The sequence below is a fragment of the Kogia breviceps genome, chromosome 14, assembly GCF_026419965.1.
Source record: "Kogia breviceps isolate mKogBre1 chromosome 14, mKogBre1 haplotype 1, whole genome shotgun sequence".
Lineage (NCBI taxonomy): Eukaryota > Metazoa > Chordata > Mammalia > Artiodactyla > Physeteridae > Kogia > Kogia breviceps.
The window spans coordinates 15,230,347-15,258,234 of record NC_081323.1 but is presented as its reverse complement, the minus strand read 5'-3'; the positions used below and the strand labels follow the sequence as shown (position 1 = coordinate 15,258,234).

Sequence of the window (27,888 nt, the reverse complement as noted above, 5' to 3'; positions counted from 1 at the left end):
CTTACCTGTTGCTTTGTGCATTAAAAGTGCTGCAAACTCCGTCTTGTCTCCCAGGAGGCCTTCTTGTGTCAGAGGGAGGTGGGCAGAGCAAAGGGTAGCCTTGACTGGCTTGGGGCTTTGGCTGTAAGAAACAGGAACAGAAACCCAAGGGCGCGCTGCGCTAACGCACACAGAGGGTGTGTGAACCGTGCACCAGACAGAGCAGAGCTGCCAGGAACTGAGCAGGACGACCTGTAAGAGTCCCAGAGGAGTGGCTGCCACCCACCGACCGTGCAGCGGGGGACTAAGCGGTCGTCACACAGCGCTGAAGCTCCAGGTGCCCACGTGTGCGTGGGGGTTCTGGATGCCCGGCTTGAGCAGCCTGCAGGGCAGGATACTCTGGAAGCAGTAGCTGCTGCTTCGCTCTGGGCTGGCTGACTAAGGCGTTGTGTCACAACTCCACTCTTGTAAAAAGGCTTTCGGTTACCTTCCCAGGTTGTGATTTCCAGGTTATGCTGGTCTACCTGCCTCCTATGTTTTCATGAGGAAATCAAGCTACTTGCCTTGTGGACCTCAAGAGGAGAAAGTCAGTCTGTTGTGACTAGATGTCACCTCTAAACCTGCCTAAAATCGGGTGAGTCATGCCTGCTTAAGAGGCAAGAAAAGGGGGTGCAGCTGCTTGCTTTGAAATGGTCCCCAGGCCAGGCCCATGGAGTTTCTGTGACTCTAAAATCTGCTGCAGCCTGGAGGTCTGGTTGCTCAGAGACTCGGCCCTCGGAGAGGGCGGAAGCAGCGTGCTAACGGCTGAATGTTGCCCAGAACCGAATGGGATGGGGGAGCAAAGCGACAATAAGCACCCCGTCTGCCCGGCTTTCTGGAGTCAAACTTCTCCATTAAGATGGAAACGATTTAACCTAAGACACAGCCCAGGCAGGCAGGGGAGGCAGCCCTTCCTTCTGGCCGGATCCTCAGGCGCCCCCAGCCTCACCCGTACCACACTTCGTGAGGTTAAGGGCACTTCCTGGCCCTGTCCTCGCAGCGGGGGGTCTTCACCAGCGCTGTTCCGTCTGCTGGGATTGCTCTTCCCTCCCCTCTTCACCTGCTGTGATCCCCACATTAGAACCTAATTCACACTTGACTTCCTCAGGGACCCCTTTTCCTCCACGGGGTCAAACCTCCCTAGTTGGGGAAAGTGTTGCGACCACTCCTTTAGAACGCTTCAGCCGGCTGCACGTTCACGCTCGTGTGAGTAACTTCTTGGTCCCATGGGACCGTCAGCCCTCTGAGAGCAGGGACCGTGTCTATTTATTCACTGCTGTTTCCCCAGCTCTACATGTAGGGCCTGGCCCATGCAGACATTCCAGTAAATCTGATCAAAGAATGGAAGAGTGTTCCATAAGCAGTCTTTTTTTTATCATTGCAAAGTTCCAAAATGAACCCAAACTGAAAAAGCATAAATGAAAGTACAACAGACATTTATGTAGAAAACATCAATGCAGTAGCTTCAACACACAGTTCAACAGAATCAGTCAGTTCAGTTCAGATTAACGTCAACATATTACAAAGAACTAAGAAGCCTCGACGGGTCCCTGCCCGGGACGGAAGGACAGTGACTTCCGGGAGGCCTTTCTCCCCATCTCGCCTTCCGAAGAAGCAGCCACACCTTCTGGCTCTTGAAACAGCTCAGGCGCCTCCACGCCGGGGGCGGCAGCAGAGCCACAGGCAAAGCCGGCGAAGGGCCAGGTCCTGCATCCCCACCAAAGGAGGGCTCGGCCAAAAGGCATCAGGGCTCAGAACACAGAGCGCTGCGCCAAGGCCCGGGCGGGGGCAGCAGCGCTGGAGACCAGCTCAACAGGCTGCTTTGGGTGCAGGCGGCCAGGGCTTCCCAGTGCCCCGCACGCCCCAGCCCAGGTTGCTCAGGTGGACCACGGTGAGGGTGCCTGGCGACGCTGGCAGGGCAACTCGGTCTGGACCGTGCTGGGCAGAGACAGAGCCGAGGGCTTTGCCTGTGAGGACCTGTCTGTGTGACCCGGTCGCTGTCCGCAGCACAGGGAGTTCAGAACAGGGAGAGACCTTTCCAACACAACGTCTCGTTTTTGACTACACTGAGCTTAATTTGAACAGGCAAATCCTCCTGAGGGGTGGGAGGCCATCACGTCTCTGAGGGGCAGAGGAGCTTGCTCTGGGGCATGCCGGCTCCTGGAAGCAGGCACAGAGGAAGGTGGTCAGGCAGAGGTGTCGTGCTGCCCCTTTGGGTTTTTAGTTTAAGCTCCGGTTAACCTCCTGCCGCAACTTCTGTGCGGGGCCGTTCCTGGGCTCAATCTGCAGGAGGCTGTTGATGTCCGCAAAGCTGGATTTATAGTCCTGAGAGGAGAGAGAGGGTGTGGGGATGGAGCCCTGGCCCAGGGAGACCAGGCGGGGGTGGGGACCGCTGCTGAGCCCGCAGAGGGTTTCTGCACCCCAGCCTGGAGGCCTGCCTGGAGCCCTGGATGAGAAGGCACATGGCAGGTACCCCTCACCTTGACCGTGCTCTGGAAGTGCCAGCACAGGCCCAACTGGCCGTGGCTCTGCTGCTGCCTCCGGCCAGAATCTCTTTACCTTGAGTGCCTTGTAGGCTTGAGCCCGTCTGTAAAACGCCTTCACGTTCTTTCCGTCCAGCCTCAGGGCTTCCGTGCAGTCCTTCACAGCCTCCTTGTACTGCTTCAGCACCAGATGGCAGAGCGCCCTGAGGGGAAAGAGCGGGCCACGCAGCCGTCTGAGGAGTGCCCCGCGGCTCCCCGAATGCACCGTGCTGGGTGCTTCCTACCTCCCTCAGTCCTCACAGCTACCCAGCACCCTTCTGCAGAGGTGACACGGCTCAGAGGGTTGAAGGGACGCGCCAAGCTTCCACCACTACCGAGGGGCAGACCTGGGACTCAACCCGGGCTCGAACGACTCGAGATTCTGACCGTGTTCGGTGCTATTGTTCTGAAGCCTCACGTTCCCACACTGTACTCTTTCAAGCGAAAAACGGCTTCCCGAAACACTCCCCTTGCTAAAAAATTATCTACCTCAAGAAAAAAACAAATACCAGGCTCTAAATAAATACCGGGCATGCTGACATGTTAGGGGTGAAATGTAAAGATGTCTACAACTTATGCATCAAAGATGATAAGATGGATCAATAGATGGCTATAGCAACAAAGCAAATATAACAATGTTCTTTTTAATTGAAGCGTACTTGATTTTATAACAATGTTTATGAATTTAATTGGGAAGTATATGGGTGTTCAATACATAATTCATTCAACTTACATTTTGAAAATTTTCACATTCTGCATCAACGGGGGAAAAGTATATATTTGTATCTTTCTCATTCAATTTTAGTCCTTTCCCCCAAAGATAATCACTAAAAACAGAACAGATACCATTCCACCTCTTTTTTTTTTTTTTTTTTTTTTTTTGCGGTTCGCGGGCCTCTCCAGTTGCGGAGCACAGGCTCCGGACGCGCAGGCTCAGCGGCCACGGCTCACGGGACCAGCCGCTCCGCGGCATGTGGGATCTTCCCGGACCAGGGCATGAACCCGTGTCCCCTGCATCGGCAGGTGGACTCTCAACCACTGCGCCACCAGGGAAGCCCCCACCTCACTTTTTAATGGATACATAGTACTCACTTGTATGTACCATAATTTATTTCATTAATTCCTTATCAGTAGATATTTTTCAGTTTCCAGTTTATAAATAAACGATGCTACCATGAACATCCTTGCGCATAAATCTTAAGATGCCTATTAGGAGGGAGTGCTGCACCAAAAGGTACATACATACATTTAAATTTTTGATTATTACCAAAATGCTCTCTAAAAACCAGCTGACCCTTGAGGAACACGGGTTTGAACTGCGTGGGTCCACTTATATGCAGCTTTTTTTCAGTAACAAATTCAAGAGTATCACACCATCTGCATTTGGTGGACCCCATGGATGCAGCAGAACCGCAGATACGAGAGGACGACTGTAAATTATGCTGAGATTTTTTGACTGCAGGGAGGGTCAGTGCTCCCCAAAGCCGCCTTGTTCAAGGGTCAAGTGTACTTAAGAACAGTTACTAACAGAGACTATTTTCCTACAACCGTACCAACCCTGGGTCTCAACCTTTAACTCCTGCCATTATGGAAGAAAATAGCATCTGTTTTAATGTAGTTGCTTTAAATATAGGTAAAGCTGAGTGTCTTTACAAAAGATTTTTAAATCTTATGAAATAAAATTTATCCAACTTCTTTAATGACTTCTGTGGGTCCCCCTCCATCACCACCAAATACCTTCCCCACTGCAAGATAATTAACCCACACACTGTTCTAGAACTTAATGGTTTTACTTTTTACATTTGAAACTGTGATCCACTTAGAATTTATTTTAAAATAAGGAGTGAGGGTAGGGATTCGGCTTCCTTTTGAACTCTCTCCAGCCAACCCAACACCATTTATTGGATAATTCCTCTTTTTCCCACGCTTTATCATATCTAAATTCTCTTATGCTGTTATTCTTTTCCTGACAAATTATGGAATTATTACCAAGAATGTAAAAAAATTCTACTATTTTCACCGAGATTGCATGGAACTTATAAATCAACTTAGAAAAAGCTTCTCCTTGTAACAATTTAAAAGCAGGCACAAATTCTGTGGCATTCTTCCCATTGAAGAGGTCCTATGTTCTTTCCTCTTGAATGTAGGCAGGTTCTGTGACTGTTCTGAGCAACAGAGTACAGAGGAACGTATGAACCCCAGGGGTAGGCTACAGAGGTCTTGTAGCGTCAGCCTGTTCTCTGGGAACACTTGCTCTTAGAGCCTTTAGCTGCTATGCAAGAAGCCAACTATCCTGAGGCCACCACGCCGTGAGGACACTCAAGCCAGCACATGTGACAAGGCTGCCAGGAGAGAAGAAAAAAGGCTCCAGCTTGCTCTGTCAGTTCCACTCCCCAGCCGTTTCAGTCATCCCAGCCCTGGTGCCAGATACGCAGGAGAAGTGTTTAGACGCCTCCGGTCCCAGCTACCATCTTGTTGACCCTGAATGACAGACCCTGAGTAAGAACTGCCCTTTCCGAATTCCTGGCTCACGAATCATGAGCAAAATAAAACAGCTGTTGTCAGCCACTAAGTTTTAGAATAGTAGTCCCTGATCTAAATTTGAACATAGAAGAATTCTAAGGAAACTAAAGTGTTCTCTCAATGGCCTCTGGTAATTTAAAGAATTAGCCAAATTTCTGGGAAGTACAGGAACCACAGTGTAAGCATTAGGTACTATTTGGTGACTTCTGAATATAAATGTTGCAATGAAAATGATTACATATGAACTCCAAAGATTATATTCAAGATGTGAAAAACACATAACTTTGGCCTATAAAATAAACGCCCTTGGCTTTTGATAAACAGAATGATTTTGTATCCAATCAGAAGGGTTTTCATTAGGAAGGAGAGAAGTGAGTGAAAAGGAACTCAAGCTTTGGAGTATAAACACCTGACTTAAATCACAGCTCCACCATGTATTAGTTGTTTAACTTTATGATCATTTAATTCATCTTTCTGAACCCGTTTTCTCTTAGGTAAACTGGGACCATGACCTAACCTGAAGGACTGCTGTGAGTACTAAATGAGACTCTTCTGGAGGTCCATTCAGGGCCTGGCAAATTGTAGGGGCCAAGTACCTGACAGTGATATCCACTTAGGTATCAAGTACGAAGTGGAGCGTTAAAACAGCATCCAGGATGTGGTATATTCCACCACAATGGATAGAAAATTGATCTGTATAAAGTTTTCAGTCTTCTAAATTAAATTTATACAATCAATGAAATTACAACGAAAAGCCCAACAAGATACGGTTTGGAATTTATCACAGTGAGACTAAGGTTTAGCTAGAAGATCAAAGCTGGGAAAATAGCCAGGGATACTCTGATTAAGAAGATTAAGGAAAAAGACCAGCCCTACAAGATACATTGCAAAGCAATAGTAATTGACAGTGTGGCACAGACAAATGTTTAGATCAGATGTGGTCCCTTGCTGAAAGTTTCAAGCTTCTGACAGTAAAACTAACAGATCTCACTGGAGCCAGGTTCCAATTCTGTCTCTGCCATTTATTGGCTGGGTGAGCTGAGGAAAAGCCCTTCCTGCTCTGAGCCTTGGTTTTCTCAACATTAAAACAAGATGAGCATCTACTGCCAACACCTTTGAGGGCTACTGCTGAGCAGGGACTCCTACACAATAAAGAGACAGTACCCTGGCTCCCAGGCTCTCACTGTCGGTGGAAAGAATCACCGACCACCGGCAGCAGCTCAGGCGCAGGCCCTTCTATAGCACCGCAAGCCCAACCCCTCAGGCTAGACTGGACCCTTCTCTCTTGCTCAGGCCAGGCAATAGTTAATCCATACCCTGGGTTCTGCCCTGGTGCTTGCAGACAGACAGTGCCGAAATTTCTAACCAGAGGGTCTTGGAGAAGCCCACGGGGTGAGAGTCGGGGAAGGTGCAGAGGCTTTGATACTTGTGTTGGGCGTGTGTTTGCATAGCAAGCCGATAGATTTTACTCACATCCTATGTTTATCTGGTTAATGAAAATTTGGGGGGTGGGGGGGCGAACAAAGCCCAGGCTCCCCTTGGGCACCCCTCAGTTTCTGCCCTTTAAGAGAGTGAATGCCACTGGCAACTCCCATCTCACCGTGACCAAAGAGTGTGAATGCACGTTTTGAGCTGTAACACACAGGCATACCTCGTTTTACTGTGCTTCACAGATATTCTGAAGATATCAAAATTGAAGATTTGTGGCAACCCTGCATCGAGCAAGCCTACTGGCACCATTTTTCCAGCAGCATTTGCTCACTTTGTATGTCTGTTTCACATGTTGGTAATTCTCACAATATTTCAAACTTTTTCATTACGATTATACTCGTTACAGTGATCTGTGGTCAGTGATCTTTGATGTTACTACTACGACTTGCTGCTCACATGATGACTGGCGATTTTTAGCAATAAAGTATTGTTAAATTAAGGTACGTACGTTGTTTTTTAGACATAATGCTATTGCACGTTTAACAGACTACAGTATAATGTAAACGTAACTTTTAGATGCACAGGGAAACCCCAAAACTCGTATGACTCGAGTTATTGCGATATTTGCTTTACTGTGGTGGTCTGGAACTGACCCTGCGATATCTCCGAGGTATGCCTTTACTGACTAAATGCTGGGATGCAGAGCCCATCACAGTCTAAGAGAAGACTGCAGGAGAATGTTCGGTGTCCTGAAATCCCCCAGGCCAGCCGTGTGGAAGGTACCTGTTGCTGTACGTGGCGGATTCCAAGTTACTAAACCAGAGGCTCTCATTGTACTTCTCAATCGCTTGCTTATGGTTCCCCTTCTTTACAAGCTCATTGCCTTCCTCCTTCAGAACTCTGGCTCTCTCCACATCCCCAGCAGAAGGCACTAGATACAAATTCAGAAGAGGAAAAAACCATGGAGCAGGTGCCCAGCTGAGCTCCAGGAGCTCTCTTGGGCAGCGTCTCTTCTAAGCCGTCTACAACGCTCTGTCCCCAGAGCTTTCCTGCACTGTGTAAAGCATCCTGCCTGAGTAATGATACCCCCGATCAATGGCTTCTGGGATATTAAACAGTTTTTCCTTTGGAAGAGATTGGGACTCCTGATATAAACATACTTTTACACACACAATGATAAACACACAAGAAAAAGTAACCCAGGTTCTGGCCTCAGCACTGCCACTCAGTAGCTGGAAGTCCGGTGTGACCTACCTAACGCTTCTGGACTTCGATTTGCTCACCAATATATTGGGGGCAATACCTGTTCCACACACGGCTATGTTAGGAAGAAATGTGAGAAAACAGGAGAAAGTGCAGAGCACCCTATAAACTTAAAGCAGGAGAATAAGTGAGAAAGTATTTAAATAAACAAACATCTGGTAAAAAAGGGTGAAGATCCTGGGCTTCCAGAAAAGGGCAGAGGTTATCTGCTACTCCTCAGTTGTTTTGGTCTGAGCCTGTGAGTGTTCTCCCCAGCTCGACACCTGCAGCTGTGCCCCAGCCTTCGGGGGGGCAGGGTGGGGAGAGGGAGAAAGGGAGAGAGAGAGAGACAGAGAGAACAAGGTGAAATGCCAACTGCTCCACCTGGCCTTGGGGCCCCTTCACTGCACGGCCCCAGTTAATTATTCCAGCCCCAGCTCCCATATAACCTGCTTTTTCAATTTTTAAAAGCTATCTTTATAAAATACTCAATATTTATGACAAGGGTAAGGTTTTAGGAATAAAACTAATACCCTTGAACTCATCCCTCACCTTAAGAAACAGAACATTTACTAAGACCTTTGAAATCCTGTGAGCCTCTCCCGCTATCAATCCACCCCTGGAGGAAACCATTAACCCCAATTCTGTGCACACCAACACCTGCCCCCCATTTTCTTGGTTAGTTTAACTATATATACAATAGTATCTATAAACTATTTACTGTTTACATTGTTTTAGAACTTCAAAAAAAGGAATACATAATTCGATGTATTCTTTTCCCCCTCAGAATTATATTCCTGAGATTCATCTGTGTGGATGCAAACACCTGTAACTCCTTCACTCATTCTCACTGCTGCAATGCAACTGATTTATCTGTTCTACTGTTTATGGAGACTTGGGTTATTTTGCTTTTCGCTCTTACCGAATTTTTTTTTTAATTAAAAAAAATATATTTATTTATTTATTTATTTTTGGCTGCGTTGGGTCTTTGTTGCTGCGCGTGGGCTTTCTCTAGTTGCGGCGAGCAGGGGCTACTCTTCGTTGCGGTGCGGGGGCTTCTCATTGCAGTGGCTTCTCTTGTTGCAGAGCACAGGCTCCAGGCACGCAGGCTTCAGTAGTTGTGGCACGTGAGCTCAGTAGTTGTGGCTCACCGGCTCTAGAGCACAGGCTCAGCAGTTGTGGTGCACGGGCTTAGTTGCTCCGCAGCATGTGGGATATTCCTGGACCAAGGCTTGAACCTGTGTCCTCTGCATTGGCAGGAGGATCCTTAACCACTGCGCAACCAGGGAAGCCCCTCTTACCGAATTTCTGCTCTAAACGTCCCTGTACATGTTTCCTTGTGCACGCGTGCATGAGTTTCTCTAGAAGCAGAGCCAGTAGGCTGCAATGTGCACACACCCTCAGCTTCACCTCGGCTCTGCCACGCAGCCCACGCTGCCCCACGCTTGTCCCCACTAGCCACCAGCAATGCCCCACCACTTCATTCTCTCACTCCTTCCACTGCCTCTGCGGAAAACCCCCTCCCCTGCGCACCTGAAGAGCTCACCCTTTCAGGCCCAGCTCAACCTGTCACCTCCAGGAGCCTTTCTTTCCCCAGCTCTCCCAAGCACACTGATGGCAGTTCCCAATTTGAATTCTTCAAACATTAGAGACGCTAAAGCACCTGTTCTTCCTCCTGTATTTTATTATTATTTTTTAAAATTTATTGAGATACAATTTATCTACCATAAAATTCACCATTTTAAAAGTGTACAAATCACTGATTTTAGTGTATTCCCAGTTATGCAACCATTACTACTACCTAATTCCAGAACATTTTCATCACCTCCAAAAGAAACCCCATACCCATTAGCAGTCCCTCCCATTCCCCTGCCCGCATCCTCGGTAACCACCAATCTACCTTCCATCTTTCAGGATTTGCTACTGTGGGAATTTCGTCTAAATGGAATCATACAATATGTGCTCCTTTGTGACTTCTTTCATTTCACATAGTGTTTTCAAGGTTCATCTGTGTTGTACCATGTATCAGAATTTCCTTCCTTTTTATGGCCAAATGATGTTGCACTGTATGGATATACCACATTTTGTTTATCCATTCATCACTTGAGGAACATTTGGGTTGTTTCCACTTTTGGGCTGCTATGAATAATGATGCTGTGAACGAGCTTTTATGTGAATGTATGTTCGATTCTCTAGAAGTGGGACTGCCGTTGCACAGCTCTTAAGTGTATGTTCGTTTTAATGCATCTCATGTGAAGCCCTTTACACACATAAAGCTTTCAGCCCTGGCTTGGGACTTAAGTGAGCAGATAGGAACCTATCTCACCAACAACACGTGGTGGGATCCAAGTCAGCTGGAAAGCCCAGCCAGAGTCCCACTAGCAATTCTTTTTCCTCTCTCCCATGCCCTGAGAGGCTCAATGGTTTCTTCAATTCAAGATGCTGTCTATTTGATAACAATTCAGAGGCCTGGGGTAGGGGAAGTGGTGGCAGGAATGTTTCTTTTGACACTAATTGTAAGATACCTCCTGATTTTAAGAAGTTAAATTGTTTGGGGAGGGGAGAGGGATTATTGCATTTTTAGACTTGGGGAGATCAGTCTTACATTTAAAGGTTACCCCTAGAGGCCAACCCAGCATTTTTATAGAGGAGGAAAAGGAGGGACGGCTCCATAGCTTAGACAACAGTGTAGGCCGACCCTTACTGCTGAGGCTGCAGCGAGAGGGGGTACAGACACAGAAGTAGCAGGCAAGGCTGCGCGGTGGACCCTCTACTGAGTATCTCGATGTGGCCTCCGGGGGCAGCCCGTGGAGAGAAAGGTTACTCTGTGCTACATCAGACACTCAGCAATAGGGATCTGCTCCTTAGTTCTCCACACCATGGAGTCACAGGAAAGGCTGAGGAGCTCCAAGTGGCAGAGCCCAGAGAACTCTGGACTCCAAGGCCAACCCTGTTCCTTCCATAATGCCATGTATTACTTCACCTCCCTGGGCCTTGGTTTCCCCATCTGTGCAGTCAGGAGAGTGATCCCTTCCCTGCCTGAGTCACTCTGTCATTATCAGGACCAAACAAAATGAGTTAATAGGGAGGTGAGCACTCTTTAAAATGAAGGACACATGTGGGTGATGATGTATCATGGGCCTGGATTCACTTAAGCTCATTGATCTATTCATGCCACAGATATTAATAAGCACCTGGTTATAGTTCAACCTCAACTACCTCTTAAAGTAACTACCACTACAGTTTTATTACCTACTGTATACTTTGTTTATCTAAGTCACTCTAATTTCAAAAGAAGTTCCTTAGGCTTCCCTCCCAGTACTCATGCCTCCTACTCCCTGCCCAATACTCACGCCCTCCTGAAACTTGGGTCTTTACAGTGGTCTCCTTCTCAGGACTGTTTTGACGCATTAATGTTTTGGCCTTCCTCCTGTATTTTATTTTATTTATTTATTTATTTATTTTTGTAGTACGCAGGCCTCTCACTGTTGTGGCCTCTCCCGTTGCGGAGCACAGGCTCCGGACGCGCAGGCTCAGCGGCCATGGCTCACGGGCCCAGCTGCTCCGCAGCATGTGGGATCTTCCCGGACCGGGGCACGAACCTGTGTCCCCTGCATCAGCAGGCAGATTCTCAACCACTGCGCCACCAGGGAAGCCCCTCCTGTATTTTAAATTGCTCTGTTTATGTGTCTCAGTCTCTCACTGGGCTGAGAGCTTCCTGAGGGCTTCTCTGGGCCACAATGCTCGGCACAGGGCCTAGGACACACCTGGCTGTGACTCCAACAAAAGAATGAAGTAAATGGTAGGTGCACTGAAGGCGTCGAGTTCATTAGCGCCCCACGTTCTCGTTCTAGGGAGGGAATTCTCCCCACGGCCAGATAGGTTTCCTCCTGTACACCTGATGCAAGGCTCCAGCCCCGCCTCCTCTGCACCTCCCATCCTCAATACCTCACTTGCTGGGCTGGAAAGACTCCCCTGGAGCATTATAAGAGTTTCCAGTTGCCCCTGCCTGGAGAAGGGCCTCTGGTTTTTATAGAGCTGAGGCGGACAGTCTCCTGTTTGGGGCTACCTGGCTTTGATCTCCAGTCTCTTACTCATCCTCCTGCAGGGACTACATACAGTGTGTGTGTGTTCCACTAGCTATGGAGGTGGAGCAGATGGCACAGAGCTGAGCTCATCACAAAATCTCAAGCCCTGGTCACAGCGACTAGTGTAGGGAATGGCCTGTGACCACATAAGGCCAAAATAAATTAAGACGAGTAGCTAGGGATTTGGGGGAAAGAAACCCTCTCTTAGGTAGCTATCAGAAAAAGAACTCTTTCTCTCCCTCTGGGTCATGAGGCATGGCACATGGATGCGAGTCAATGAATTGCTACAGCTATTGTACTACTTTGGAGGGAAGACTGCCTGCAGACAAAGCCGATACACATTAGAGAAGAGCGCAGACAGAAGTGCAGAGAAATGGAGCCAGAGTCTGATGATGTAGTGAGCTGCTGGAGCAAGCCGTGCCTGAACCTGAACTCCAGGCCTTTCAGTTATATGGGCCAATAAATTCTCTTTATTATTTTTACCACATGAAGTTTTTCTGTTCTTTCAACCAAAAACAACCTAAATGATACATCCAAATGCTGCCGGACGAATGAGAAGGGAACTAACACCAGATACCTGTGCGCTAGGCTGGGAGTTCAACGAGCCTCACATCACCTAATCCCTACACCTGTGGGGTAGGCTTTCTCTTCGCCCACTGTAGAGCTGAGGAGACAACCTCTAGGAGGTTAAGGCTTTTTTGTTTTGTTTTTTACTTTGTTTATAGGATTTTTAAAAGAACTCATCTTACACGAGGCCAATTTTTACAGGATTACTCTAAAGAAAGTGGCTCTGGGGAGACTGGACCCTCTCTGGGCAGGAAGTCACAGCTTACCTCTGCTCTTCGTAGCTGTGGTTTCTTTGGATTTGCTTTTAGCTGTCTCTTTGCAGTTTTCCGAAGGCAAACACTCCCACCTCTTCTGAGCTGAAACAGGCACCAAGGGGATAGAGGGCAGCTTCTGGCGCCACTCGGGGCCAAAGGAGTCCATAAGAGCTCTGGTCATTCTGGAAAGGCAGGCAGGATCACAGAGAGGTTTCCAGCTGGGTCAGGAAGATATTCCTCCTCTAGTAAGCCCAAAGGAGGTACATGAGAGCCAGTTATCATCTGCCCCCGGTTTGAACCATCTCTTTGTACCCTTCTGACTTGCAGCAGGAAAGGAACAGGAGCCTGCCACCATATACATCTTCTCAGGTTGGCCACCACGGCACTCCCTCCCTGCCTGGCCCTCGCTTGTCACACTATGTTAACTTCAAAGGGATGATCTGGTGCTTGCTAAGGTAATTGAACCTGACCCCCAAGGGACCATGCATGCCCGAAGAACCACGTTTTATATTTTCTTAATGAATCTATTACAAGGCCATGCAAACACCTGACATTTGATTAATGCTCAGAGATTTTTTTAAAAATGCAAATCTTATGTCATTCAAATTTTAAAATCTTTCAGGGGTTCCCATTTCACTAGGCTGGCAGGGCCTGAGACCTGGTGCCCTCCCATCCCTCCGTTTTTATCGTGTGCCACACTGCCTCTCGATCCTCACGTTCAAGCCTTTGCACGTTCTCTCCCCTCCCCCCAGAAGAATCTCCTCCACTTCCCATTCCCCACTCCCACCTTCTAGGCTCAGGGACCATGCTGGTTTTGTTAACTGATCCCCAGCACCTGGCACATTACCTGGCACCCATGAGGGCCCATTAAATATATGCTGAGTGAGTATACATGAGGCTAACTGTGAACTTCTGCTCCTACAACAATGTTCCTGTGTTACTAGAATGAGGAGCTCACAGGCTGATATCACTACATACTCAGGGGCTCTAAGCCCCCAGAGCTGTTTTTCTGATTGGCCCAGCTGCTTCAAAACTCTACCCGCCTCCACCCTGCTCCCTAACCCTCCTCCTTGAACTTCCTCACACCCTAAATATAAACCTACCTGCACAGGCACACAACAATTCCTATTTCTCTCCCATCAAAACAGAAGAGCTGACAGGGCCGATCCCTCCACCTCCGCTCGGGATCCATCTTTCCCTGCCTCTCTTGGGCCACACTCGGCCAGCACCGTCCTCTCCCACACCTGCATCCTTTCTCTCTACTGACTCCAACTCTCAGCAGCTAACTCGTTCCTCCCGGACAGACCCCTGACATGGCAGCTACACTCCTCTGCCCCTTCCCAGCCAGACTCCTAACGCCCACTGCCATTTGGCTTCTGATCCCACTGAACTGCTTCCATCAGAATCACCAGTGACTTCATTCCTAAACCCTGAGTCTACTTAAGCTCATCGAAACACCTGATCCGAATGTCGTCTTCATCCCTCTGAAAGGCTCCTGCCTTCGTGATACGGAATACGCTCTAGCTTCCTCCTGCCGCTCCAGCTGCTGTTCCTCTGTGCGTCCCTCAAACGCTGGAATTCCTCAAACTGCATCCTCTTCCCCCCACACACTTGCTGTGGTGCTCTGTTTTTCTCCCACAACCTCAAGCCGCCTCTGTGCTGATGACCTTCAGATCTCTACGTTCGGCCCGTATTTTTCCTCCTTTGCTCTGAGTGCATGTAAACGCCCAGACGGCTTCTTGCTTCTCTGGTCTCCGCCCCACAGTCACCTCCAACTCAGTGTGTCAACCAGCTGGACGCCTCCTCTCTTCTTCCCCTCCCCCCACCCTCCAACCGCCAATGCTTGTTGAAATACCACCTGAATGTGCCCTGAACTGGTCCCACTGTTCCCTATCCCCCATCTCTTCTGGATTACTGCCTGCCCCATTCCTACTCTGTTCTCCTTCATGGTCGACACAGCGGGCAGCCACTCAGCTTTTCTCTCAAATCTGCTCCTGTTGCCCCCCTGCTAAAGACCCTTTCATGATGCCTCACTGTGTCTGGATTACATCCAAGCCCCTGAACACAAGGCCCTGTGTGATCTGGCCTCACCATCCTTCCTGAACCGAGCCCCCGTGTGCAGCACCTCAAGCCGTGCACGTCCCACAATCCCTCTGACACCTCCTACTCACTCACCTGGCACAGGCTGCCTATGCTCCTTGCTGGCCCCTGGGCCAGAGCACTATTCATCTCTCTGTCTCAGCTCACCTTTTCTGGAAAGTCCTCTCTGGACTCCCCCTGCTGTTAGGTGCCTTCTGCCCCAGCACTCATCACACTGCAGGTTTGCCTATGACTGACTGCCGTCCTCCTGGAGACCAGGAGCTCTACTAGGGCAGGAAGAGGTATGTCTCAGTCATCAGCCCAGGCCCTAGTGCAAAGTCTGGCACATAAGTGGCAGATTTTGTTGAATGATAGAGACTAAAAGGAAGCAGAGAGAAAACAAGTCAAGCCAGAAAGGACACACTAAACAGATACCATGGAGTCCTGTTCAGGGTTTCTGTTAGTGTGGTGTCTGGCTTTCTAATAGACCATGCAGAGGGGAAACATGACCAGTTACCCAAATGAGGGCATCTGCTCAGAAGACCAGAAAGACATTTCACCTGAGGGGCCTTGTGAAGGGGTCACAGTACAATATACTGAACCATATCCACAAATAATAGCCATACAGCCTGGGGTGACAGCTGCTTGTTCTGTGTCTTACTTTCCCCACTCTAGTTAGCTCTTTGGAGCAAGTGAGGTCTCTTTTTTATATCGGTATTCCCCACTGAACCCGGCTTAAACAGAGCTCAGTTAAGTACTACTGTGTGAATGCATTTGAGCATCTAGGCAAAAAGAAAAACAACGAAACCCCAAGACCCCACAACTCAGTAATTCTGACCCCTTAAAAACCCACTAAAATACAACAGCAGACTGTCCTTCCACACTTTCTGCACATGCTCTTTAGGAGTTTCTAAGCCTAGCCCAAAGGGATCCTCCCAGAGGATGACCAAAGCACTGGTTCCAAGCTAATCAGGGAGGACAGGACGTCTCAGAGAGACTGACCACAGTGACTTGGGCTCACCTGCTGCTGCCTTCCAAGGCTGACGTCACACTGTCATCAATCTGCAGCACGGTCAGGTAGTCCATGTAGGCCAGGGTGTACTTCTCCAGAGCCTCGTAGGCTGACGCTCGCCGCAGCAGGGCCTTCATGCCAAAGGGAACCAAGGCCAGCGCTCTAGGACAGGAGGCAGAAATGTCATCGAGCTGCTGAGTCACCAGGGCTCCCCGCCGTAGCTCCTTCCAGGTAGGGCATCTGCAGCACTCAGTACGTGGGAGGTCATTTCTGACAAGACAATGCTAGACAGTCAAGTCTTAGAAGAGGGACTTTTCAACTTAGACCGAAGTGGAATAGGGAAAGAGGGCAGAGAACCACTACTATTGTGAAATGTGTGCACGTGTGCATCGATTTTCATAGTTGCAATCCCCCAAAATCAAGAATAAGTGCCTTGTAGCTTTCATGCTTCTATGTTTCTATAGAGCGTGGCCAAGTGGGAATAACAGGCTTTGGAGTCAGACGGAGCAGTGTCTGAATTCCACCTCTGCCACTAACCATGTGACCCCAGGCAAATCACTCTACCGCCTCAATCCTCCACAACCCAGTTCTAGCCTGGGAAGGATGGCTGACCTACCCTACAGAGCGCTCACGAGCGCTCCACGAAGGAAACCTAGCACAGGGCCTGGTACAAATCAACTGAGCACAGCCTCCATGAGCATGCTCACCTTTCTCCTCCTCTCCCACCTATCACCAGGGCATGAATCTAAGGCAATGGCACAGGATATCAGATCTGAGAACACATTAAGGTACATGTGCTAGTTTAGCGATGACCATGAAGGCAATCTCAATTGGCTTGAAGAAGAAAGTATGAAAAATTGTTTAATGTCCTCTACACCTGGTCATTGCTTACTTCTTTCAAGGCTATCTATTAACCTCCATCCCTCTTTCTTTCTCTCCCTCCCTCCCTCCCTCTCTCACCCACATCTACCACAGAAAAAACCTGAGCAAGCCAGTTACTAGTCTGCAACTCTCTCATTCCCAGGTCCCAAATCTCACAAAGCCTTAAAGGCCTACCTCTAACTGCCCACCCTACTCCTTTCAGCAGCAGAGCTGAGGCTCCAAAGACACAAGTCAGGGGCCACAAGGACCAAAGAAAGCTTCCTATTCTCAGTGACCTGCTGACACTTAGTGACATTTCCTAATATCTGTTGCAGAGGTAACTTGGTGGGACCAGAGAAGCCCAACCTCCCCTCCTGAGCCCCCAGCACCCCAAAGTCAGCCCTGCCCACTCACGAAGTGCAGTCCTTGATGCAGTCTATGCAGTTCCCGTCCTTCAAGTGGCATGCTGCTCGGTTGGAGTAGAGAACACTTTCTTTTTCTGGGTCTGAAGAACCTGCCCAGGTGGAAGCAGAAAGTGCACTGTTAACAGGCTGGGAAATGGATGCCTCAGGATATCAGGGGTGCATCCACACCCTGAGCTCTCTGGGCTTTAGTAAAGGGCAGCAGAGATGACTGTAACCCGATCAGGCTTGTTGGTCTGATGGGCTGGCAAGTCTGTCAAGGGAGTGAGAACACCAGCTTCCTGCCATTCACAGGGAACCAAGTATCTGCTCATTCACTCAGTCCAGCACTGAACTTGGTACCAGGAAAAAGATCAAAATGAAATAGGTCAAAGAAATCCATGTTGTAACTACGTGTGTGTGTATGTGTGTGTGTGTGTGTTAATTTTAGTACAAGAAGCATGCAAATCCAATAAAGAAAAAAGATGAAAATGTCATAAATGCTACGATAAATGGATTGAACAAGTGTTATGGGGACACAAAAAACTAATTCTACCTGCTCAGAGAGGACTTTGCCAAGTCCTCTGGGTCTGGCAGGACTACAGAGAACTTAATCAGCAGAAGGGCTGAAGCTGTCCCATGGGGAAAAGAATCATTACTGCCTTTCCCTAAAGGCAGTCCTTATCCTTAAGAATCTCAGAAAGCTCAAGTCCTTTACTGTGGCCACAAGGATTTTCATTTTTAAAAATAATTTTTCAACCACTTCATACCCACTAGCATGAGCCATAATGAAAACAAACGAAAAGTGGAAACTGTCAAGTGTTGACCCAGTGATTCTGTTCCCAGGCATATACCCAGAAGAACAGAAAACAAGCTCTCCTTCGAAAATTGTGAAACATATGGAAACCAGTATATCAGATAGTTTTATCACTAAACTCAGCATACAATCTATTTGTTTCCACCTTTTTGTTTTTGATATGACTAAAGCTCCACTCATCCCCACCCTTTTCCCTTTGCCCCCTTCCCAGTCCCCCAGAGGTTAGCATAATCCTGAAGTTGGTATGTCACATTCTCATGTATGTCTATCTTTATTACATAGGTATTCACAGGCAAGACACAATATCACTTTCTATCTTTTTCTTTTTCTTTTTTTTTTTTTGGCCATGCCGCACGGCATATGGGATCTTAGTTCCCCAACCAGGGATCAAACCCGCACCCAGTGCAGTGGAAGCGCAGAGTCTTAACCACTGGACCGCCAGGGAAGTCCACTTCCTTTTAAAGCTTTTCCTAAGTGGCATCATATTGCCTCTCCTGCAGCTTGCCTTTTTCACGAAGTATCCTGTTACCATATTGATGCATGATCTCTTTCATTCAATACCAAATATAATATAATTGTTTTCTTTTTTCTCTTATTTTTGCCAGGCCCTGAGTGAGACAGCACAGTACAGAGATAAGTAAAATACATCCTTGCCCTTAAGAAGCAAGCACAAGTATTCAAAACTTGCAATCCATCTCAAGTTACCAGAGAACGGTTGCGCAGAAAACAGCAGTGGTGTGGTGGAAAGGCCATCAGAACCTACAATCCAGCCTGCGATCCTGCACAAGTCATTCAATCCCCCTGATCACATGTGCTCACCTATCAGATGAAGGTATCACTTCACAGACTTGCTGGAAGGGTTTGTTGTATTAGGTTGCTCCCTGCTCTCCTTTCAAGAGCAGGGAAACTGATCAGAGAAATCAAGGGACTTGCCCATAAATTACCTGGAAAATCAGTAGCAGGATCAGAACCAAATTCTGTTCCCCTGCTGAATCCAGACATCAGGCCACCTCTTCTTGGGGCCCAGAATAAACCCATACAAAAAGACAAGTTTTTCCAGGCCAGCTGGGGTAGGATGAAAGAAAAAGGCAGAAATATCAATACCTCACATTACTCAGCAACTTTATTAAGTTTAGATGAAGAGCTGGGCCTACAGAGAAGTGTTCTAGAAAAAAAGACAGGGCAGTGGGGCAAAAGAGTGGCTTGAAACTGCAAAAATCCAAACAAAAAAGACTGGAACTTAGAGAGGATTTGGGAAAAAGTCTAGCAAAATGATTAAAAACTCGGACTTGGGAATCGGAGAGACCCACATTCAAATTCTGCCTCCGACATGTCTTCACTGTGTCACCCCAGAAGAGGCAATTTAACTTTTCTGGATCCCTCATCTATAAAGCATCTTACCCATAAGTTAGTATGAAGATAAAAAGGAGTAATGTCTATAATGTCTAGCAAGTACTCGACAAATGCTAGCCAAGGAAATGAGAAAGAGGAGGAAGGCAAAGGGAAGGAGGTACCAACGAGGGGCTGAAAGGGGTTCCAATGAGGCTCTGGGATAAGACATTCTGGAGAGGCTTTGGGCAAAAGGCTGTTGTTGGCTGAAATGAGCCGGAGGCTGGGAGAACTGGTAACTAAAGTTTACTCCTCTGTTGAAAATTCTCCAGTAGCTTCCCATCAGGGAATAAAACCCAAACTCCTTACCATGAACTGCTATGTAAAATGCTTACACAATAAGGTTCTTTCTCTGTGACTGACCAAGTCTTACTACTTCCTCCACTGGCTCCCTGTGCTTTGGCTTCTGGAGCATACCCGCTGATTCTGTCTGGGGCCTTTGAAATTACGGTTCCTTCCACCTGGAATGCTTGGCACCCAAGACTTTGTGCAGTTGGCTTCTTCTCACCATTCAGATATCACCTCAAATGTCACTTCTGCAAAGAAGTTGTCCTCGACCTCCCATTTTTCATAAAGGAGCTCCCCAGTCAAACCTATCACATCATCACATCTGTCTTCTTCAATAGCCCTGATCATTACTGCACAGTTGTTGTTTGCTATTTACTAGCTTAAGATCACACCTGTGGCTCCTCACCAACAAGGATGTATGACCCTCGAGAGAAAGGACCTTCTCCATCTTATTATACACTCATTACATACAGGTGCCGAACAAATGTTAATTTAAGTAAAGACTGACCTGTTTAGGAGAATGAGGGTTGCCTCAGGGATCAGAATGAGGCCTAAATATCAGAATGGGGTCCAACAGTACAATTAAAAAGCAGACAGCTCACACACCTATCAGGATGGCCACTATCGAAAGAACAGAAAATAAAATGTGTTGGTAAGGATGCTGAGAAGTTGGAATCACTGTGCCCTGATGGTGGGAATGTAAAATGATACAGCTATTATGGAAAACAGTATGGAGGTTCCCTGCCCTTCCAGATTAAAAATACAATTACTATCTGATCCAGCAATCCCACTTCTGGGTATGTATGCAAAAGAATTCAAAGCAGGATCTCGGAGATATCTGCACATTCATGTTCATCATAGCCAAGAGGTGGAAGCAATTCAAACGTCCATTAACAGATGAATGGATAAAGACAATGTGGTATATCCACACAACGGAATATTATGCAGCCTTACAAAAGAACGAAATGGGCTTCCCTGGTGGCACAGTGGTTGAGAGTCCGCCTGCTGATGCAGGGGACACAGGTTCGTGCCCTGGTTCGGGAAGATCCCACATGCCGTGGAGCGGCTGGGCCCGTGAGCCATGGCCACTGCAAAAAAAAAAAAAAAAAAGAACGAAAGCCTGTCACATGCTACAACATAATAGATTATAATGTCATAGAAATTATTAAGTCACAAAAGACAAATACTGTATTATTCCACTCATTTGAAGTACCTAAAGTAGTCAAAATCATTGACATGGAAAGCAGAAAGGTGGATACCAAGGGCTGGAGGGAGAGGGGGAATTAGTGTTTAGTGGGTACAGAGTTTCAGTGTTGCAAGATGAAAAAGTTCCAGAGATCTGTTGCACAACAACGTGAATATACTTAACTCTACTGAACTCTACACTTAAAATGGTTAAGATGGTAAATTTAATGTTTTTTAACACTGTAAAACAGGATAAAACATCTATTAACATGGAAATATGTTCCTGTTATGTCATTAAGTAAAAAAGAACCAGGACATCTTCCCTGGTGGCGCAGTGGTTAAGAATCCGCCTGCCAATGCAGGGGACACGGGTTCAAGCCCTGGTCCGGGAAGATCCCACATGCTGCAGAGCTACTAAGCCTGTGCGCCACAACTACTGAGCCTACAAGCCACAACTACTGAAGCCCGCGCTCCGCGACAAGAGAAGCCACCGCAATGAGAAGCCCGGGCACCACAACCAAAAGTAGCCCCCGCTCGCTGCAACTAGAGAAAAGCTGGCAAGCGGCAACGAAGACCCAACACAGCCAAAACTAAATAAATTTATTTTTTAAAAAATACACACACACACACACACACACAGAACCAGTAATAAAACTATGTTACAATTATAATAATAATAAAAGTGGAAAGAAAGGCTAAGGAAGTTTCTCGTAGGATGCCCAAGCTGGGGGAAAGGGGAGGAATGGGCGGGTGGTGGTGGGAGGGCCTGGTTGGCCAGTCGGCCGCGGGGTAAGGAAGCCCTAGGCCGACAGGACCAGAGCGACGGCTGGGTAGCTGGGGTCGGGGGAGACAAGAGGGAAAAGGAGGCCTGGCGGAGAAATGGCGGGCCGGGGTCGCACCTTGCGCCTGCAGCATCCGTAGCGCGCGGCTGTAGAGTGTGGCGGCCTCGGCGAACTGGCCGTTGCGAAAGCTCAGGTTGCCGGCGGCGCGGAGCTCCTCCACAGAGTCTGGAAGTTTGGGGGCCATCCTGGCGCCGGACAGGTAAACTGGGGGGGGGGGGTGGCCTCTGTTCCCGGCGCCGAGGCGTGAGGAACCGATTCTGGGCGGAAGCTCCCGCTGCGACTACTTGGGTGCAACGGCTACCCCGGCGGGGAGAGGGCGGGACGGAGCAGGGCAGGGGCGGGGCCTGCGCGGGGCCTGCGTGAACCCGAGGCTCCTAGTGCCTCTCCCTCTGCGCATGCTCAGTTCTGACGGAGCGCGGAGCTGCATTGGGGTCCCCGGAGATGCGCTGGAAGTTTTGGCTTGCTAGAACCCTGCGGATGAAACCGTGAACAGGTCCCTGCTTGCCTGGTGTTTACACTCTAGGGGGGCCTGACTTGTAGTTACCTCATGAGCAAATGAAGACGATAATCTCATAATGTTATTAGTGCTGTAAGGCAAACAAAACAGTAATACCATAGAAGGTGACCACGTGGAGACTTTTTAAGTAAGGGGTGGGGAAGGCGTCTCCGAGAGACTAATCATTGAGCCGAGACCTGAGACTATTTAGGAAATGCTGTTTCAGACAGAGGGTTAGCAATTGCAAAGGCACTTAGGCTGGAAACTGGCACCTAGTTATCTATAGATACTGATTTTATAAATGAATGAACTGATAGATTGATGTAAATCTTTCTTTGAGGGAAACTAGCTTATCTTCAGACTCATTTGACTTCACTCTATGTCCCACTTACAACTCCAATTTTTTAAAAGCTGCTTGTTGCTACCTGTGCATATTAAGCTGTTTCTTTTGCTTCTTAACCTTTGCTTGTGCTCTCCTCTTCCTGGAATTCTTTTCCAAACACTTTTTTCTCTTCCGTAATCCTGACTCAACCAATAATCAACCCAGACATCATCTTCTCCATAATCTCCCTCCTCTGCTCTTATTGCTCCCGGATTTTATTCCTAATTTAGCTCTTATTCTGTGATTGTCAGTGTCGATGAAAATTAATCAATAGTCAATCTGTGAAAGAAGTGGAAAATTTTATTTGAGCCAAGTTTGAGGATTGTAACCTGGGAACAGCACCTCAGCTCTGAGAACTGTCCCCCCACTAGAAGTCAAGGCACAGTTATATAAGCTTTTTGAGACAGAGGGCAAGTGTCATCGTGACCCCCTACAAGATCAAGAAGGAATGTAATCTTTTAAGAAGTTGTCTTGATGCTAGGAGAATGTTGCTCTTTATGGTTGAGCAGGTATTTCTGCTGATGGGGAGGTTTGGTTGATGCATAATGCAGATACACAATGCTCAGTAGAGGGGAGGGAGGAGGCCAAAGGGCAGAGAAAAATTTTTATGTTCAAATTTTTGTCTTGCCATAAAATATGAATTTTATTTCACATCAGTTTACAGTTTTTCTCAGACTGTGAGGTCTTTAAAGGCAGGAAGTAGGTCTTCTTTATTTTTCTCTCCCCAGACCTAATAGGATCTCTGGCACCCAACATGCACTTATAAAGGTTTGTTGACAAAAACCTGGTCTCTGCCATCAGGTATTTAGTTATACAATTGACCCCTGAACAAGGAAGAAGTTAGGAACAACCAACTCCTGCACAATTGAAAATCCGTGTGTAACTTCACTTGGTCCTCCTTGTCCAAGGTTCTGCACCCTTGGATTCAACCAACCTTGTGTTGTGTAATACTGTAGTACGTATACATATCTTTTTTTTGGCTGCATTGGGTCTCCATTGCTTCACGCAGGCTTTCTCTAGTTGTGGCAAGCGGGGGCTACTCTTCGTTGCGGTGCACAGGCTTTTCATTGCGGTGGCTTCTCTTGTTGTGGAGCATGGGCTCTAGGCGCGTGGGCTTCAGTAGTTGTGGCTCATAGGCTTCAGTAGTTGTGGCTCGCGGGCTCTAGACCATAGGCTCAGTAGTTGTGGCGCACGGGCTTAGTTGCTCCGTGGCATGTGGGATCTTCCCAGACCAGGGCTCGAACCCGTGTCCCCTGCATTGGGAGGTGGATTCTTAACCGCTGTGCCACCAGGGAAGCCCTGTGGTACATATATATTTAAAAAAATCCGCATGGACCCATGCAGCTCAAACCCGTGTTATTCAAGGGTCAACTGTAATTATTTGTGTAAACTCATAACCCAACCAGACCTTAAACATTCTGAGGGTTGGGTGGCTGTTCCATCCAAATTCCCTCAGCCCAGCATAGGCCCCATACAAGAACAAAGAAGGAACACTTAGTGTGGTGGGAAAACCGGATCTCACACACACATACACACACACACACACACACACACACACACACACACACGTTATCTACTTAACAACCTCCATTTTTACTTTCAGTCTGAATTTTGCCTGAGATTCTCCTGGCCCAGAAAATGGATCAAGATTTCTGTAAACCAATCACAATAATCTCACTCTTTTGCCAGTGATTGGGCAAGGGGTGAGCATATGACCCTGATCTAGCCAATGAGATAGGAGGATGTGTGCTGGGTGCTTATGGGAAAGTTTTCCTTCCCTGATGAGAGAGACACAGGACTTCAAAACAGCCTTTTTTTCTCTTTTTCTGTTGGGTCAAGGACATGGTACCTGGAGGTGTGGCAGCCATTTTGCAATTGTGAGTCAATAAGCACAAGTATGAAAAGCCAACATGCTGAATCAGGCCAGAGAGGAAAGATGAAATCGACGTGCTTGTGCCCCTGAATCAACCCTAGAACTGCTGACTTCTGGACTTCTTAGTTATAAACAAGATATGCTGTATGGTCAGGCCACTGAAGATGGCTGTTCTCTTGCTCTCTGTACATCCCCTGCCGGACCAGGGCCTGCTGCACCTACACCCTACTCACATGACTGACCTTCCTCTGTACTTGTCCTAGGCCCCAGCTAATCATAGCTTATCAAAGGGGTGGTGAGGGGCATGCCCTTCTGCTGGTTTCCCTAGTAACTAGTGAGCCCACCTGACATCAATTCCCCTATAACTGGTAATCCCCTCCACCCCCCAGCAAAGACTGCCACTATGTCCTGCCTGCCATGAGCTGCACACGGTGGGATGTCACTCCAGGACCTTGCTTCAGGCGTGTAAGCTCCCCCATCCATCAGACCATTGATGTCTCTGTTGCTGATTCCACGTTCTTTCTTCGGTCTTGAAGCTGGGCAAGCACAGGCCTTGTAGGCCTGTGGGGTGCAGCCCAACAAATGCCACTGTGCCTTAAACCACCATTTAGATTGTTCTTTTTCAGTTGCTTGAGGCTGAATGTATTCTAAGTGGTATACCAGACAAGTATACCTGAGGCAAGTTGTATTTTCCCCAAATGGCTGAAACAGTATTTCCAGTTCTCCATGCTCCTCCAAAACCTTGCCACTCCCCTATCAAGAGATGGAATCATGTCCACTCTCCTTGAAACTGGGTGGGTCTTTGGGGGCCCCTTCAACAGTGGAAATGACATTATGTACCTTCCGAAGCTATGCCATTGAAAGGCATTACAGCTTCCTCCTGGCTCTTTCCAGAAATATACTTTAGAACCCAGCCTTTATTCTGTGAGGAGGCTCAAGGAAAATGGAGTTGCCCCCCCCCATCCCCGATCACCAAGTGGGCTCCCAGCCAACACCAACACCAATTTGTCAGCCATGTGAGTGAGCCATTTTGGACAGGGATTCATCCAAATGCTGACTGCCGCTGACTGACACCATGGAGCAGAGGAATTATGGGTATAATTCTTGCTTCATAGGGTTTTTGGAGGCTTAAGTGGTAGCTTAGAATTGTGCCTGGCACATAGTAGATTCTCAGTAAATGTTTTCCTCCTGTCAGGAGAATGGCTCCATTACTCCGCTTTTAACATATAGGGTCCCATACCTGGGTGACCCTGAAAGGTGGTTGCTCAGGTCTTAGGTTTTGTAGATGGCATATCTTTGAGAAAAGCAGGACAATTAAAAACAGTGAGAGGCTGCTTTGGGTAACTTTGTCTATGAGTAAATTAGGTGGAATCTTCCACTTTCTTAAACACTTGCTGATGGTGGTGGCAACTGAGGATTTATGGACTTTTACAGCTGTAACTGGATCTCTGAGTGGAGAGGAAACTGTCTCTCATGCCCAACCAGAGGGTCCAAGTGGTTGTCCAGTTTGGTGGTGCAGGCTCTGGAATCAGATACATCTGGATTTAAATCCCCAAACCTATACTTTTTTTTTTTTTTTTTCCCCAAACCTATACTTTTAGCTATGGGAGCTTCACCTCTCTGGCCTTACGAGAATAATATTACCTAACTTACAGGGTTTAAGAATGTTAAATGAGTTAGTAGTAGTAGAGTACCGCAAACGTGATAAGCAGTGTCAAGTAATTAATAGATAAGATTGGAGATAACGTTACAGGCTTGATATAAGGATTAAATGAGATAATATATGAAAGCAAGTACATGGTAAGAGCTTAATAAACATTAACTATTTTTATGTCCTCAAACTGACTGGAAAGGTAAGGCTCTTAAGAGGATGCGGCAATTTGCAGGCTGATGCTCTGTGACATCCAATGAGAGGTTATGCACGTTCCAGCCTCCACCTGGAACAGAATTCAACCAGGAAGGAACGGTAGGAAACCACAAATACCTCCCGCGGAGAACTTCGCTGGTTAAGAATCCACAGTTCTTATCAAGCCGGTGCTTCGCAAGAAGCTTCAGTATCTCCGTCTGAGAAATGAGGGGCCGGGCCCGAGGCACAGATGGGTTCTTGGTCTCGAGACCGAGTGTCTTGGACGAACAACGTCGCAAGAGACATGCACGCCGTCCCGAGCTCGATTGAGGAGGACTCCCCCGGGAGGCTCCAGGGCTCCGCAGTTCCGGGTCCGCGCCTCGGCGCTCCACGTGACTCGGGTTCATACCACGTGGTCCAGGCCCGGACCTCGCGGCCCCGCCCCGTTCCCGCCCAGCGCGCCGCTTCCGGTAGGGGCGGAAAGCGGAAGTGTGGGAGGGTCTGCGGGGCGGGATCCAGGAGGCCCCGGGGGAGGATGGAGCAGTGAGCGGGTCTGGGCGGCTGCCGGCAGCGCCATGGAGACGGTGCAGCTCAGGAACCCGCCGCGCCGGTGAGGGGCTGCTGGCCAAGAGGAAGGGGGTAGGGGGGGAGGGAAAGGCAGGAACTGGCGGAGGGGAGACACTGGTGTGCGAGCCCCCGGAGGGGACGGACCTGCGGGGCGATCCGGCTGATGGGGCACCTGCTGAATGAGGGACCTCTGGCCGAGGGGGATAAACGTGGGGCGGGTTAGAGAGATCGCTTGCTGGGGGGGACATACTGGCGGAAGTGGGGGACAGGTGGGGGGAGCAGCTGCTGAGGAACGTGGGGACAAGTTAGGGAGAGCACCTGCTGAGGGCGGGGGCCACTGGGTGAGGACTGTCCTAAAAGGGACTCAGAGAGGTAGGGAGCATGCCGAAGCCGGATGAGAACCTACGAGGGGTCTGGCTAAGCGATGGGTCGGGAACTAGCAGAGAGGAGAGCTGGGCAGACTTTCTGAGGAAGGGAGTCCCACCCGAGGGGTGCAGTGGGGAGAATCTGCTCAGGCGAGAAGCTTTGCGCCTGAGGCAGAAGATGTGCCAAGGCAGGTGGACGGTCTGGCAAGGGAGGCTTCGTGGAGGACAGCATGTAAGAAGATGATTTTGGTAGTGTCCCCACTCTAGATGATGGCACCTTTCATCCCTGATATCCAGGGTCTTCCATATTTTCCTCATATCCAACACTGGGAGGTAGAGAGGGAAATAAGAGACCATTTTCAGGACGGGCAAAGTGAGGCCCAGAAGAGTTGAGACACAGTCCTGTATCTTGACTTCTTTGCTCTAGGTCTGGGTCACTGGATGTGACCAGACTGTGCCCTTTTCAGGTCTGTATTGTTTTATATCAGCTCCAAATCCTCTTGCTCCCTAGAAATTGTTTTAAGTCAAGATCTGGGGGGTGGCTGATCCTGGAAAGTCTAATCCCCTGAGTTGGTTGCAGTTGTATCAGTGATTTGCTCTGTGGACACCAGGGTCTTCTCTCACTCTGCCACATCTGGAGAAAAATCGAGGGTAGAGACTGAGGTGCCAGTGCAGTTCGCTTCAGTGTCACGGAGACCTCTGACTTCCTGCAGCAGAATGAGCTCTAAAGTAGGAAGTGTTCAGTGTGTGGGAATTCGGGGCAGTGGAGAGGTGAAGGGAAGGGATCGACAGCCTGGGCTGTGCCCTTGGCTTTGTTTGAAGGGCACGAACACTGCAGAA

At 48.3% G+C, this 27,888-nt stretch overlaps 2 protein-coding genes across 6 annotated transcripts in view; one reads left to right on the top strand and one right to left on the bottom strand.

Annotated features, from left to right (window-relative positions):
- Positions 1-1,437: 1,437 nt before the first annotated feature.
- On the bottom strand, positions 1,438-21,852 carry TOMM34 (translocase of outer mitochondrial membrane 34). 2 transcript variants are annotated; one of them, XM_059037838.2, is made up of 7 exons: positions 21,577-21,852; positions 17,012-17,111; positions 15,746-15,898; positions 12,658-12,827; positions 7,278-7,425; positions 2,578-2,704; positions 1,438-2,343 (listed from the first exon to the last, which is right to left on the bottom strand). In XM_059037838.2, the coding sequence occupies exons 1-7, from the start codon at positions 21,701-21,703 to the stop codon at positions 2,239-2,241; spliced, it is 930 nt and encodes a 309-aa protein (XP_058893821.1). In that variant the 5' UTR covers positions 21,704-21,852; the 3' UTR covers positions 1,438-2,238. The 2 variants fall into 2 exon arrangements, with proteins under 2 accessions (XP_058893821.1, XP_058893820.1); XM_059037837.2 differs by having other exon boundaries at positions 15,746-16,006; positions 21,577-21,842.
- A 4,725-nt stretch (positions 21,853-26,577) lies between these two features.
- Positions 26,578-27,888, top strand: part of STK4 (serine/threonine kinase 4) — an 88,458-nt gene continuing 87,147 nt past the window's right edge. For 2 of the 4 annotated variants that reach the window (XM_059037809.2, XM_067012120.1), the window contains exon 1: positions 26,578-26,726. In XM_059037809.2, the coding sequence (XP_058893792.1) occupies positions 26,692-26,726 (35 nt within the window). In that variant the 5' untranslated portion in view covers positions 26,578-26,691. The remainder of the gene's footprint in view (positions 26,727-27,888) is intronic. The other 2 variants (XM_067012122.1, XM_067012121.1) reach the window with 2 other exon arrangements.

Coding starts and splice junctions, on each gene's coding strand:
- TOMM34 (XM_059037837.2), bottom strand. CDS start 21,703: ATGGCCCCCAAACTTCCAGACTCTGTGGAGGAGCTCCGCGCCGCCGGC. Junction 16,007..17,011: donor TGCATCAAGGACTGCACTTC/GTGAGTGGGCAG, acceptor TTGTCTTGTCAG/AAATGACCTCCCACGTACTG. Junction 2,705..7,277: donor TCCGCCACGTACAGCAACAG/GTACCTTCCACA, acceptor CTTTCCCCTCAG/GGCGCTCTGCCATCTGGTGC.